The sequence below is a fragment of the Myotis nattereri genome (assembly GCF_964212035.1).
Source record: "Myotis nattereri genome assembly, chromosome: 6".
NCBI lineage: Eukaryota > Metazoa > Chordata > Mammalia > Chiroptera > Vespertilionidae > Myotis > Myotis nattereri.
The window spans coordinates 83,113,459-83,127,183 of record NC_138081.1 but is presented as its reverse complement, the minus strand read 5'-3'; the positions used below and the strand labels follow the sequence as shown (position 1 = coordinate 83,127,183).

Sequence of the window (13,725 nt, the reverse complement as noted above, 5' to 3'; positions counted from 1 at the left end):
GTATGGGCAACTTTCAGATACTGACTTTAAGGAAAGGGGGAGTGTGCTTCATTCCCACTTCCTCCTTTATATTTGCTGGAACATAGATGTGCCCATGTTGAAAAATTAGTTTTCAATAATGCTTAAGACTATTTTGTTATTTCATCGCTATACTACAAAATGCGTATAATACAAAAAACCTAGTTTAATTCAGTTTTTTTTAACAAACCATTCTGGTTTGGATAAAAAATTTTAAAAGTAGATTCCTTTCTCCATTTTATTATAAATTTATATTTTTCCATAGAGAAGTAATGTTACCACACTAAATAAATAGGAAATTACAGAGAAAAAAAATCACCTATAAAATTAACACCTTTTCATTCACATTTTGTGATTTTTCTTCTAGCTATTTTTATAAGCTTTAATTTTAACAAAAGTCATATAAACAAAACTACCAATAATAGAATATCTTGATTTTTTTCATGTATCATATTTCTACCTGGTGGTTAAAATCATTATTTTAAGTGTGTGCATGGTATTCCCCAGAGAGACTGTATTTATTTATTCAAACATTTTATGTTGTTCTCAGTGATGAATTTCATCTCCACCAAATACGAAATGCTTAAATTTTGGGAAGTTACCTTTGAGTCTCGTTTTTCTTCTCTATAAATGAGAATAATAATAGTACTTACCTTGAAAGTTTTAGAGAAAAATAAATGCACACACACACACATATTTGGTATTTTGGGCAGTTCCTGGCACATGGTAATGCAAAGCATGAAGATTCTTTTATCACATTTTTTTGTAATGGCTTAAGTATACTGAACAAGCCAGACTTGATGAAGTGGAAGGATAAATTAATTTTATTCTTTCTCTTGTTTTCCCTCTAAACCTGTTCTTCTTTTTCTCTCTTAGATGGAACTCTCAGGATTTTACTATCTTTCTTAAGTAAAGCTCCTGTGGTTTGTTTTTTTTATGTATATATTTTATTGATTTTTTTACAGAGAGGAAGGGAGAGGGATAGAGAGCTAGAAACATCGATGAGAGAGAAACATCAATCAGCTGCCTCCTGCACACTCCCTACTGGGGATGTGCCCGCAACCAAGGTACATGCCCTTGACTGGAATCGAACCTGGGACCCTTGAGTCCGCAGGCTGATGCTCTATCCACTGAGCCAAACTGGTTAGGGTGTAAAGCTCCTCTGTTTTAATGACAAAAAGTTTAGTTTAGTCTCATAATTATTCCATTATTATAATTCATCCTGGAGAAAGAATTAAAACTTAACACTCTTAGGCTTTACCAAGTTACTCTCTCCTAGGTTTTGTGCCTGATTCTAGGCTGGAAGCCTGGAGTGGGAAAAGGGAAGTTCAGTGTTTCTTTCACTACATCCTAGCTGTCCCTTCCCTCTTACTTTCAATTAATAGTTACTAAGTAATAAGTTATGTTGGAATATTTCCCATTTGCTTAAAATTTTCCCCTATACAAATATTGTCATTTTTCTCGGATAGAATAGAAAAAGTTTTACTTGGCAAGAAATAGTTTTTTCTTCTTTCCCTGACAGTCAATTGATGTCATTCAGTTTTCTTATAGACTTTTTAATAATGTATCCATGGAAAGTAGTGTCAGTTTGAAGACTCCCTGGAGGCACTAAATTAAAAATAAAAATTCCTGATGATTTGATATGGGCCCATTACCAACTGGGTAAAAATTTACCCATATACACAGACAATGGTTTGGTGATAGGCCAAGGGAAGGGGGGTTGGGGGCTGAGTAGAGGTGCAAAGGGAGGGAGACATTATCTGTAATAATGTCAACAATAAAAATAACGTTTAAAAGAGGGAAAATAAAGTTTATTGAAAGGCATAAAAGGAGACATGAAAATAAATAACATGTTTCTAAAGAGGAAAAAAAAATAAATTGCAGTATTTCTTTTTGTCCTAATCTGTTCCAAATAATGTTCTAGCAGCAATTATTCTTTATAGTGTACAAACTGATAATAAAATGTTACAGAAAAATTATTTTTAGCAATGAGGCTTTTACCCCAAATTATAGTTTTTATTTTCGCTTAATATTTCCTCACAATATCTATTTCTTTTGGATTCCTATTTCCTATTTCAAAGCCATCTTTTTTATCTTGGAAAACACATCAAAATGTCTAAGGTTTCTGGCATTCATAATAAAAATTTGTTTTAAATTCAGTGTCTTTCATCAACACTGGAAAATAGATTTGTGTTCCTGTAACCACTTCATATTCAATCTAAAAATAGGAGAGTCAGTGAAGGGAAGAGGTTTAAGAAGAGATGCACTTAGCTAAGCTAAACCTTTGAAATATGAACTAAGAGACTACACAAGTAAGGTGAAATTTTTCAAAGCTTCTGAAATAATTTGTCTTACCACCCATGGGACTGAAGAAAAAAAACACACACACACAAATCAACTGAAATAGTGCAGTTTGCAAAAGTTTGTGAGATTCTGTGTCTCACAAATGATGAATGAAGCCATGACAGAAGTATTTTGAAATTACAAAATTTTTTGGCAACTGTACTGCACCTGGCAGATTACAATTTTTAATTTAACCATTATTATAATCAGCATAATTTTTAAGTGTCTAACAAAACAATATGTCAAGAACTATTTTTGCGAACTATGAGATTCTACCTAGTGTTAATTATTGTGAACATTTGTTCTCATGTTTTGCTAATGAGCACAAAAACACAAGTCAGTAACAATCTTATAAATCATTCATTTCATAGAATGATTTAAAAATGTTTATTCACAGAAATACATTAACTAGTAACATATACCATGTGTGTGCATTAGTATAATTTATGAAAAGCAAAATCAAATGTCTTCTTCAGATTGTTCCAAACATCAAAAGGTACTGTCAATTAATTTTAAAATTTTTTCTAGTGTAAATAATTTTCTTAGAGAAATATTTTAGTGACATTTATTCAGTAAACATTTCAAGTTATATTCAACATTAATTAGCTAAAATATGAAATATCTCTTTTGCAAGTATGTTTATTACAGAAAATTGAACATTTAAAATAATCAAAAACTTCATATTCCCATTATCTAAAAACTATGTTCAGATTTTGGTATATTTTCCCCAGTGTTGTGTATGTGTGTGTGTGTGTGTGTGTGTGCACGCATATTTTCTAATATTCTGCAGATTATATTACATTTACGTTCGTATATAAGTGTTGTGTTTTTTTTGCACTTGGCATTACATGGGCCTTCTTCTAGGCTATTACAATTTTTCATGTTATTTTTAATATGGCCATAATAATTAACTGGACGCATGTACTCAAATTTATACATTAGATATTTAAAAAATATTTTAAAGTCTCTGTTCATAAAATGTATTTTATACTTAGGATGAATTTCTTTAGGAAAGATTCTAAAAAAAGGAACCACTATTTAAAAGAATATCTTATCAGATATTGAGATGTCATCAACAAAAAAGGCAAAAATTCTCAATAGCTTAATATAATAATAATTGTTTCTTATGTACACCAACTCCTAAGAATAGCATGAGATGGGGTGGTGGTGGTGAGAATTCTTCAATAATTTTCCTTAAACATTTTTATTTTTTGTCTTTCCAAAGTAAACAGCAGTATCAAAGGGCTTTGACCTTTGCAAATCAGAACTAAAATTACAACAGAAGAAGAAACGTTTGAGATAAAGAAAGGGAAGTATTTATCCTTGTGGTGTCAATACTACTCCTGTCCAGATCGTCACTGGTCCTGAGACTAGCAATGCCAACAAGGTCTGAGTACTGATTAGAAATGCAAATTCTCAAGTTTCATTAAGACTTCTTGAATGAGAATCCCAGGGGTGGTTCTTCATTTGATGGACCTTGAAGTTTGAGAACTACCAAGGCGATCCTATCTAATAAAAGAGAAACATGGTAATTAGCATATGACCGCTACCCTTCCCATTGGCTAATCAGCGAGATATGCAAATTAACTGTCAGCCAAGATGGCGACCGGCAGCCAGGCAGCTTGAAACTAACATGAGGCTTGCTTGCTTCAGTGATGGAGGACTCCAACGTTCCCCGCCTGCCGCTGCAGGCCTCTGAGCTGCAACTCTAAGCAACTATGTTACAAATATAGAAGCTAAACAAAACCCCAGAAACCTGCTTTAGTCTGCCAGGCTTCAGCCAGCAGGATTGCAACATTGTAAGCAAAGGCCAGAAACCTACTTTCAGCAGCGGAGGCCTAAGAGCTGGAGCCAAGCCTCAGAGCTAAAGCTGGCCCAGAATAAAAAAGAAAAAAGAAAAAAAGGAGCGGTTGGGAGCTTCAGTCACCCGCCAGCCTGAAAATAGCCCTCAGCCCCTCACCCAGCCTGGCCAGGCACCCCAGTGGGGACCCCCACCCTGAAGGATGTGTGACCAGCTGCAAACAGCCATCATCCCCTCACCCAGGCTGGCCAGGCCCCCCAGTAGGGACCCCCACCCTGATCCAGGATACCCTTCAGGGCAAACCAGCTGGCACCCACCCGTGCACCAGGCCTCTACCCTATATAGTAAAAGGGTAATATGCCTCCCAGCACCGGGATCAGTGGAGCCGCGAGGCCTCCGGGCACCGGGATCAGCATGACAGGGGGCAGCGCCCAAACCCCCTGATCATCCTGTGGCTCTGTGTGTGACAGGGGGTGGGGCCACAACCTCCCTATCCGCCCTGCTCTGTTCATGACAGGGGAAGGCGCCCCAACCCCCTGATCAGCCCTGCTCTGTGCCTGATAGGGGGGAGCTCCCCAACCCCCTGATCGCCCTGCGGCTCTGTGTGTGACAGGGTGCAGCACCCCAACCCACCCCCCCCCCCCACAGGCCCTGCTCTGTGTGTGATGGGGTAGAGCCATAACCTCCCTATCGGCTCTGCCTTGAGTGTGACAGGGGACGGTGTCCCAACCCCCCAATCGGCCCTACCCTGAGCGTGACTGAGGGTGGCATCACAACCTCCCGATCACCCTGCTCTGTGCATGACAGGGGGCGGCGCCCCAACTCCCCAATCGGCCCTGCTCTGAGCCTGACCAGGGGCTGCACCTAGGGATTGGGCCTGCCCTCTGCCACCCGGGAGCAGGCCTAAGCCAGCAGGTCGTTATCTCCTGAGGGGTCCCAGACTGCGAGAGGGCACAGGCCGGGCTGAGGGACCCCCCTCCCCCCCGAGTGCACAAATTTTTGTGCACCGGGCCTCTAGTCCTATATAATAAAAGGCTAATATGCAAATCGACCAAGAAGTGGAAGGACTGATCGCTATGACATGCACTGACCACCAGGAGGCAGATGCCCAACGCAGGAGCTTCCCCTGGTGGTCAGTGCGCTACCACAGGGGGAACGCTGCTCAGCTAGAAGCCCTGAGCCTGGCTCACTGCTGGCAAGTGCAGCGGTGGCGGCAGGAGCCTCTCCCATGGGGAGCGGGCCTAAGCCATCAGTTGGACATCCACCGAGGGCTCCTGGACTGCGAGAGGGCACAGGCCAGGCTGAGGACTTCCCCCGCTGAGTGCACGAATTTCGTGCACCGGGCCTCTAGTCCAGCGGTTCTCAACTTGTGGGTCGAACGACCCTTTCACAGGGTCGCCTAAGACCATCAGAAAACATATATAATTACATATTGTTTTTGTGATTAATCACTATGCTTTAATTATGTTTAATTTGTAACAATGAAATTGGGGGTCACCACAACATGAGGAACTGTATTAAAGGGTACTGGCATTAGGAAGGTTGAGAACCACTGCTCTAGTAGCTTAGATAATAGAGAAGTTAATTGCTTGAAGAAGTAGCAAAGTTTTCAAAGAAAACTGAAGTTATTGCAAGGTTACAAGGAAGGGCCTTAAAATGAAAGTGAGCCTCATTTGTAAAGAAAAGACAGACTCATGAAAAGACTTCAGGAAAGAATCGAATGGATTTCTGTAAAAGTGTAAAGTGTTAGCTGTTAATATCCGAAAGTCATGCTTTGCTAGGAAGACATTGGTTCTTTAGGAATCCTGACACAACATCACAAACGTCTTTCAATGCATCTGCTTTTTAAGTCCATTGCTGTTGGGCTCAGTACAGAGCGGGAGCTTGGAGAGAAGGTGTAGCTGCCCTGGCATACCCACATTTCCCACAGTTTTCCGACATCTCTACGAAACCTGGTAGAAATGGTTCCTCGGAATCGGTGTATCACATTGGCCTGGCCCTTTAAGGACAGCACCCGGGCGCCCGCGGCTGTTTTCCATCAACTTCAGGCGTCCCCGGGGGCGGGGCTCGCGCGGGATGACGTCACTGCCGAGCGCCGGGCGCGCTCCTGCGGCGGCGGATTCAAACGCTCGGGCCGGCGAGGCCTCGGGCTGGAGGCAGCTGCCGGTCGGCGGGTTGCGTTCGCTCTGCCCGCGGACGGTTGCTTCTGTGCGGCGCCGGGCGGACCTCGCCGGCCCCGGCGGCCGGTGCCTGAGGCGGAGCATGGCGGTCGCGGCCACCATCTCTCAGAGGAAGCGGATCAAGCGCAAGGCTCCCCGCGGCTTTCTTAAGCGCGTCTTCAAGCGACAGAAGCCTCACCTTCGTCTGGACGCCAGTTGCGACTTACTGGTGAGTTCCCTGCCTCGGGGGCTTGGAGCGGGGCCGGGCCGGGCCCGGGGGCGGGGGGAACCCCCAGCCTCCATTCGCGCCCCCGGACCAGCCCGCTCTTCCAGGCCTGTGTGTCGGGCGCGCCCCGCCCGGACCTGACGGGCTCGCCCCGACCCCGCACGGACGTTCAGATTCCCGGCGCTTGGACTCCACGGAAATGTAGATATCGGTGCCTTTTATTTTTATTTTTATTTGGTTAATCTAGGAGGCTATTAGCCGCCTCAACGTAAGGAGGAAACTAGCGGCGAGTTCTGCTTGTCGCTTTTAAATGTCGCTGTTCAGGAGCACATAGGGAACCGAGTGGAGTGCCCTTGCCCCAGGAAGAAGGTTTCAGCCGCTTATAAGGGGGCTTTGGAATTCAGGCCGGGCCATTTTTTTTTTTAACTGTTGTAAAGGCGTCGCTGGCATACCTTTTTCCCTTGCTAACCAGATAGATTGCCTGGTTTTCTCTCCCGGAGCTTGCTGACTCCAGAGCCCCGGTCCAGACGCGTGTTTGTAAGCAGCTTGCTCGCGGCTGTGAGTCCCTTTTCCGACCGGGACAGACAAGCACGCCTGTCAGTGCGCTGTTCGAGCCAAACCACCGTCTGGCCCGGAGGACCTGCCGCATCTCGCAGGGCTGGCGCGCAGCCGGCCGAGCCGCGGTGAAGGGCATGCAGGGTTTGCGTGCCGAGCGCCTGGCACGTGCACCCCCTGGCAGCGAGAACACGGCTTCCCCAGGTCTCACCACGGGGGATGCCTGCGGTGGGTTCCACGAGCTCTTTGGGTAAAGGAGGCATTCATTATAGGCGGGCACCTCATTTTCAGGAGATCAAGGTCAAGCATTGGTGCCCAACAAGGACATCATAGAATCGTCTTCATTTTTCCTTTCTTTGGTCTCTGAAGTCAAAACAAACTTTTTGTTTTGTTTTGTTTTGTTTCTGGCTTGAAAAAGTAGTCCATCTGATATCTCCTACCCTCCTTTTTTTGTTCCTGTCTTAGATCCCATAAGAAAAGACAGTATATATTGTTCTGTTTTGTAACCATCTCTCCCCCAACCCCCACTTCTACCCCTCCCAGTGGTGATGTTAAAGGTGGCACAAGTGCCTTGGATTAAAGTGAAACTGATTTACAAGCCATTTTTAAATATATATATTTTATTGATTTTTTATAGAGAGGAAGGGAGAGGGATAGAGAGTTAGAAACATGATGAGAGAGAAACATCGATCTGCTGCCTCCTGCACATCCTCTACAGTCCGCAGGCTGACGCCCTATCCACCGAGCCAAACCGCTTAGGGCTACAAGCCATTTTTAGGTATTTTTTTTTTTTTCTGTAGTTTTCATTGGTCCTGGGGTCCCAAGTGGATGGGGAAGAAATGTACCTGCTTAAGGATATCTAGGAGACTGTTGAATAGATTGGCAAAAATTTCTCAAGTAACCAGCTTCCTCTTACATTCATACTGGTCTGCCCCAAAGTGACTCATGAACAACAGGTGGGATCCAGGTGGCCCGGGCAGGAAGATGGGCTGAAATTCCAAGCATTTTCAGTGGTAGGGGGAAGGAATTGCTTTAGGCCACTATCTAGTCCTGGGTCGCATGCTTTTCTTTGGCTCTTATTTGTTCTTCACTCTCTGTGTATGCCATGCATCTCCCTGGTCTCTTTGCTTAGCTTAGGGTTTCCTGCTTGCCATTGACACTTCATAATCTTACCCAGCAGATGTCCCACATCATCCATAAGCCTTTCTACAATGAAGGCAGTCTGCTCTGACCTATTGTTTTCTGAATTTTGATAGCAGAGAAGGTGTACATCATACAGTGTAGCTATTGGTAATTGGACACTATTCACTAAGAATTTCATATGTCAGTGTTGTCTCCGACTGTGGTGTGCAGCTTCTTCAGGGGAAGGAACTATACTGATCTCTTTTTGTGTCTCCCGTTATCTTTAACACAAAACTAATCCACTTTTATGTTGTGTTTTATATATGATATTTCTTCTCCCTGAAGATGTCCTCACTCCACTCAGCAAACTCCAATTCTTTCAAAACCCAGTTCAAATACCACTTCTTCAGTGAAGCCTTTCTTAATCTTCCTAGAAAGGATTAACCTTATTTTACCCCATCATCTACTGTCACACATGCCTTTAATTTCTTTATAGGTTTGGTTCTGCCATTGGCCTGGGAAGTTTGGGACTATTGTATTCCTAATGTTTAACGTAACAACACCTTTCATATTCTGAGTGTACAGTTAATATGGGACTGCATGGAAAAGAGACTTATTTTTGACAGTCTACCCTTTTGTAGACTCGTGCTTTATATTTTTATTTTGCAATCTAGATTCACAAGAAGTGGCAAAATAGTAGAGACTACTGATGTATCTTTTACCCAGCTTGCCACAATGCTAACAACTTACTTAACTACAGTCCTTTGTAGAGTTTTTAATTTTGTTCTGTCTGCTTATATTATCTATTTTAAATAATTTCTTAAAAGTTGACTTAAAGATTATTAATAGTAGATATGATTATTTTGATATTGTTAGATAATAAGTAATGACCTTTGTACATATACTTTTCAACTCAGTAAATCTTCAGAATTTCAATTATTACCTTTTTTTTTTTTTTTAATAGGTCTTTCAAATACCTGGTTAAAAAAAAATCTTTAGACCTTGGATTATATATTGAAAGATGATTAGCCTTAAATATGTTTTTTGATTTTAAATTTTAGAAAAATTTTAAATACATAAGTTTATTTGGGATCAGAAGCAGGAATATTTGTTACTTAATAAAGTTCTACATAAATTTTGATCTAAGGATGCTTTACAATAATGTTATTGTCTATAGCCTTTGGTTAGCCTTACATGGCCTTGTTTCATGTATTTCAATAACTAAGTCTTATTTGTATGGAATCTAAGATGAACCTTAGATTATATATTAAACTAGATCCTGTTACTTTAAATAAAAAAAACCCAACTGATTTAATCACAATACTAAATTAGCACAACATTAAATTTTGTTATCTTTATAGTTCAGAACATCACTATTTTAAAAATACTTTTGAATTTCCTCTTTTAAAGGTGCATCTGAACTGTTTACTGTTTATTCGTCGACTGGCAGAAGAGGCTAGGACAGATGCTTGTAAGAATAAGTGTGGAATCATTAAAGACCAGCATGTACTGGCTGCAGCAAAGGTAAGGCCTAATTTTTTTAAAAATATACTTTTATTGATTTTAGAGAGGAAGGAAGAGGGAGAGAGAGACAGAAACATCAATGATGAGAGGGAATCATGGATCGGCAGTTTCCTGCACACCCCACACGGGATCAAGCCCGCAGCCCGGGCATGTGCCCTGACCAGGAATGGAACCGTGACCTTCTGGTTCCTAAGTCCACACTCAACCACTGAGCCACGCTGTCCAGGCATGAGTTTCTTTTCTTGAGCAAGAACTGACTTTAAAAGTACCACTTGGTTCATCACTTCTGCCTGATTTAGATTTTTTTATTCAGCTTTGTCTACTCAGTTGACAGTTAGCTTTTCATGTTAATGGATTTAATTAAGGAGTCAGATTTTCTTTCTCCATATGTATATTATGGATTACTGATGCAAAGATTCATGGCCACTGATTTATTACTATTTAGGGGAAAATTAATGTTTGACTGTAATCTATAGGCTTTGTAGTGGATTATATATAGTTGAGAAGGTTATCACCTTGAAATTTATCAAACCTTCTTGATCATTTTGCTTTTCTAATTACCTATTTGTTTTTCTAACTGTATTTTGCGTGACTTATGACTCAAATTACTTATAAAAACAGAGGAGATTGCTTCTTACTGGTAGTTCTATGTAATGTGAGAGTATGATGCCTAGGGCAGAGTTTTTTCCAAATATGTTCCTGAGATCATTTCCACTTGATGTTAATAGATGCCGCACCATGAAAAGCTTCTGGTGTCAAGATACATTTAGATAACATACTATACCTCCTTGAATAGTCACAATGTTATTATGTATGTAGAGTCTGTTTCTATAGGAATATGCAAGAAATTGGCAACCATGGTTGACTGGGAGTGATGTGGGGGAGAGACTTACTTTTGACACTGTATGTCTTTGTATACTTTTGTTTTAAAATAATTATAGACTGACTCACAGAAAGTGCATAAGTAGTATAGAGAGTTCCATGTACTTTTTGTTCATCTTTACACAATGCTAACATCTTTATATAACCATAGTTATGTAAAGTTTTAAAAGGTTATGGAAAATATAGCAGTAAAGAACCTTGTTGAACTCTGTTTAATTTAGCATTTTGTAAATTTGAATACATAATATACTCAGCATTTTGAAAATTCATTTGAGTACATAGTACTTCCTTTTGTCGTATACATGCTAACATAAAACAGAGAAGTACTAACTTAGGGTATAGACCTGTTTGGTGGCATAGAGCAAGCCTAGAAATGTGCATGCCCTGCCATTTTTTTTTAGAGGTTTCAAATTTTCTTACAATTATAAACATCCTAACAAGATTCTAGACTATTAAAGTCAGTTTTTCTGTAGGTAAATCAGGGTTTAAGAGCTTGAAGAATGTATGTATGTATTTTAAATTTAGGGTTTATTTTTATTAACAAATGATAGGTATGCTTACCCTAAAAGTAGGTAAGTTCTTTAAAAAAATTTTTGGATATATTCTGGTCTAATGCTTCCTGTCTTTTAAGACTAAAGATCTGTTGTTTTATTTCTGTCATGGACTATATGTTTTGAAAATTGTCTACCTAATAAGCTTTTCAGCATTAGACGACTAGTTTTGGTCTTTAAATTGATATAATTCCAGAACAAATGTAAGAAATATGGTGTTGCAATGGGTTTGTATTGCTTTATAGTTGTTAAATGCCCAATTTATAAATAGGATTTTAGAATTTTAGAACATTCTATAACTCCCAGGATTACTAAATTGTCTACAAATGTTAGGAACCATTAATATGGACACTTTTGGCTTACAATTGAAGAAATTAACATCTAGAAGTGACTATAAAACCAGATTTTGAGAATCTAGGCATGTTTTACATTATTCGAGAGAAATAGAAGTCTCAGACCATTTATAAGGCAAAAGGATTCCCTAATCATCTTCTGTATTGGGTTTTATAAATTCAGAGTCTTACATATTATAAACATAGGAATATTTAACTTTTTGTTGAAGAATTATGTTTTATTTGCTATAGGTATAATATGAATCTTCATATTTTTTTCTCCTTCACAGGTAATGCTAAAGAAGAGCAGAGGTTAGAAGTCAAAGAACACATTTTTGAAATTTACATGATGAATTTTTTTATTTTAGTTGGTAGCAGATCGTGAAAGCACTTTACATATTAGTTAATATTGTGTATTAAAATATTGGCTGCTTGAGGGATGTGTGCATTTGTGTATTCTTTTACTGGCATTGAAACATCTCAAACAATATCTAACTATATTTTTTAGTAATTATATTTCATTCCCTTTAAATGGACTCAAGTTCATTTTACTTTTGCTTGATTGGTATTGCAAATGTTTTGCATATTAAAAATGAAATCTTACTATATGAAGTAGCCTGAAGAGATGTATTTCTTGAAATTAAGCTTATAAGTATTTACCTTTACATACAATTAACTATGGAATTAATTTAATCTTTGAAAAAGTACAGTATACAATCAAATCTAGGTCCATTTAAATAATTTAAACTCTTTTTAAAAAAAATTCTTTATTGTTGAAAGTATTACATATGTCTCCTTTTCCCCCATTGACCTCTCCCCGGCCACTCCCACCCCCCAGCACATGCCCTCACTCCCTACTGTCTGTGTCCAATGGTCATGCTCCTGTGCATGAATACAAGTCCTTTGGTTTGGTTGATCTCTTACCCCAACCCCACCCCCACCCTCCCCTGTCTTCCCTCTGAGATTTGATGGTCTGTTTGATGCTTCTATGTCTCTGGATCTATTTTTGTTCATCCACTTATGTTGTTCATTATATTCCACATATGAGTAAGATCATGTGATATTTATCTTTCTCCGACTGGCTTATTTTGCTTAGCATAATGCTCTCCAGGTCCATCCATACTGTTGCAAATGGTAAGAGTTCTTTCTTTTTTACAGTAGTGTAGTATTCCATTGTGTAGATGTACCACACCCATCTGCTGATGGGCACTTAGGCTGTTCCCAAATCTTAGCTATTGTAAATTGTGCTGCTATGAACATAGGGGTGCATATATCCTTTCTAATTGGTGTTTCTGGTTTCTTAGGCTATATTCCTAAAAGTGGGATTACTGGGTTAAGTAGGAGTTCCATTTTTAATTTTTTGAGGAAACTCCATACTGTTTTCCACAGTGGTTGCACCAGTCTGCATTCCCACCAGCAGTGTACGAGGGTTTGTTTTTTCTTCACATCTTTGCCAGCACTTGTCATTTGCTGTTGATAGCCATTCTGGAAGGTGAGAGGTGGTACTTCATTTTCGTTTTGGTTTGCATTTCTTGGATGGTTAGTGACTTTGACCATGTTTTCATATGTCTCTTGGCCTTCTGTATGTCTGCTTTCGGAAAGTGTCTATTTAGGTCCTTTGCCCATTTTTTGATTGGATTGTTTATTTTTCTTTTGTTAAGTTGTATGAGTTCCCTGTAAATTTTGGAGATTAAACCCTTATTGGATGTAACATTAGCAAATATGTTCTCCCATGCAGTGGGCTCTCTTGTTTTGTTGATGTGTTTCTTTTGCGGTTGCAGAAGCTTTTTATTTTGATGTAGTCCCATTTGTTTATTTTCTCCTTAGTTTCCATTGCCCTTAACAGTAGTCGGCAAACTCATTAGTCAACAGAGCCAAATATCAACAGTACAACGATTGAAATTTCTTTTGAGAGCCAAATTTTTAAAACTTAAACTATATAGATAGATACATTGTTATTAACTTAATAAGGGTACTCCTAAGGCTTAGGAGAGCCACATTCAAGGGGCCAAAAAGCCGCATGTGGCTCACAAGCCACAGTTTGCCGACCACGGGTAGGAGATGTGTCAGTAAAGATATTGCTATGAGGTATGTCTGATATTTTGCTGCCTATGGATTCTTCTAAGATTTTTATGGTTTCCCAGCTTACATTTAACTCTTTTTTCCATTTTGAGCTTATGTTTGTGTATGGTGTAAATTGGTGGTCTAGTTT

General features: G+C 39.8%; 1 protein-coding gene across 2 annotated transcripts; it reads left to right on the top strand.

Annotated features, from left to right (window-relative positions):
* Positions 1 to 6,033: 6,033 nt before the first annotated feature.
* CENPW (centromere protein W) lies at positions 6,034 to 11,949 on the top strand (the record flags this gene model as incomplete). 2 transcript variants are annotated; one of them, XM_081094216.1, is made up of 3 exons in its annotated part: positions 6,034 to 6,550; positions 9,635 to 9,748; positions 11,804 to 11,949. In XM_081094216.1, exons 1-3 carry the CDS (start codon positions 6,239 to 6,241, stop codon positions 11,828 to 11,830), a joined length of 453 nt encoding a protein of 150 aa, XP_080950342.1. In that variant the 5' UTR covers positions 6,034 to 6,238. The 2 variants fall into 2 exon arrangements, with proteins under 2 accessions (XP_080950342.1, XP_080950343.1); XM_081094217.1 differs by lacking the exon at positions 11,804 to 11,949 and having other exon boundaries at positions 6,282 to 6,550; positions 9,675 to 9,752.
* Positions 11,950 to 13,725: the final 1,776 nt, after the last annotated feature.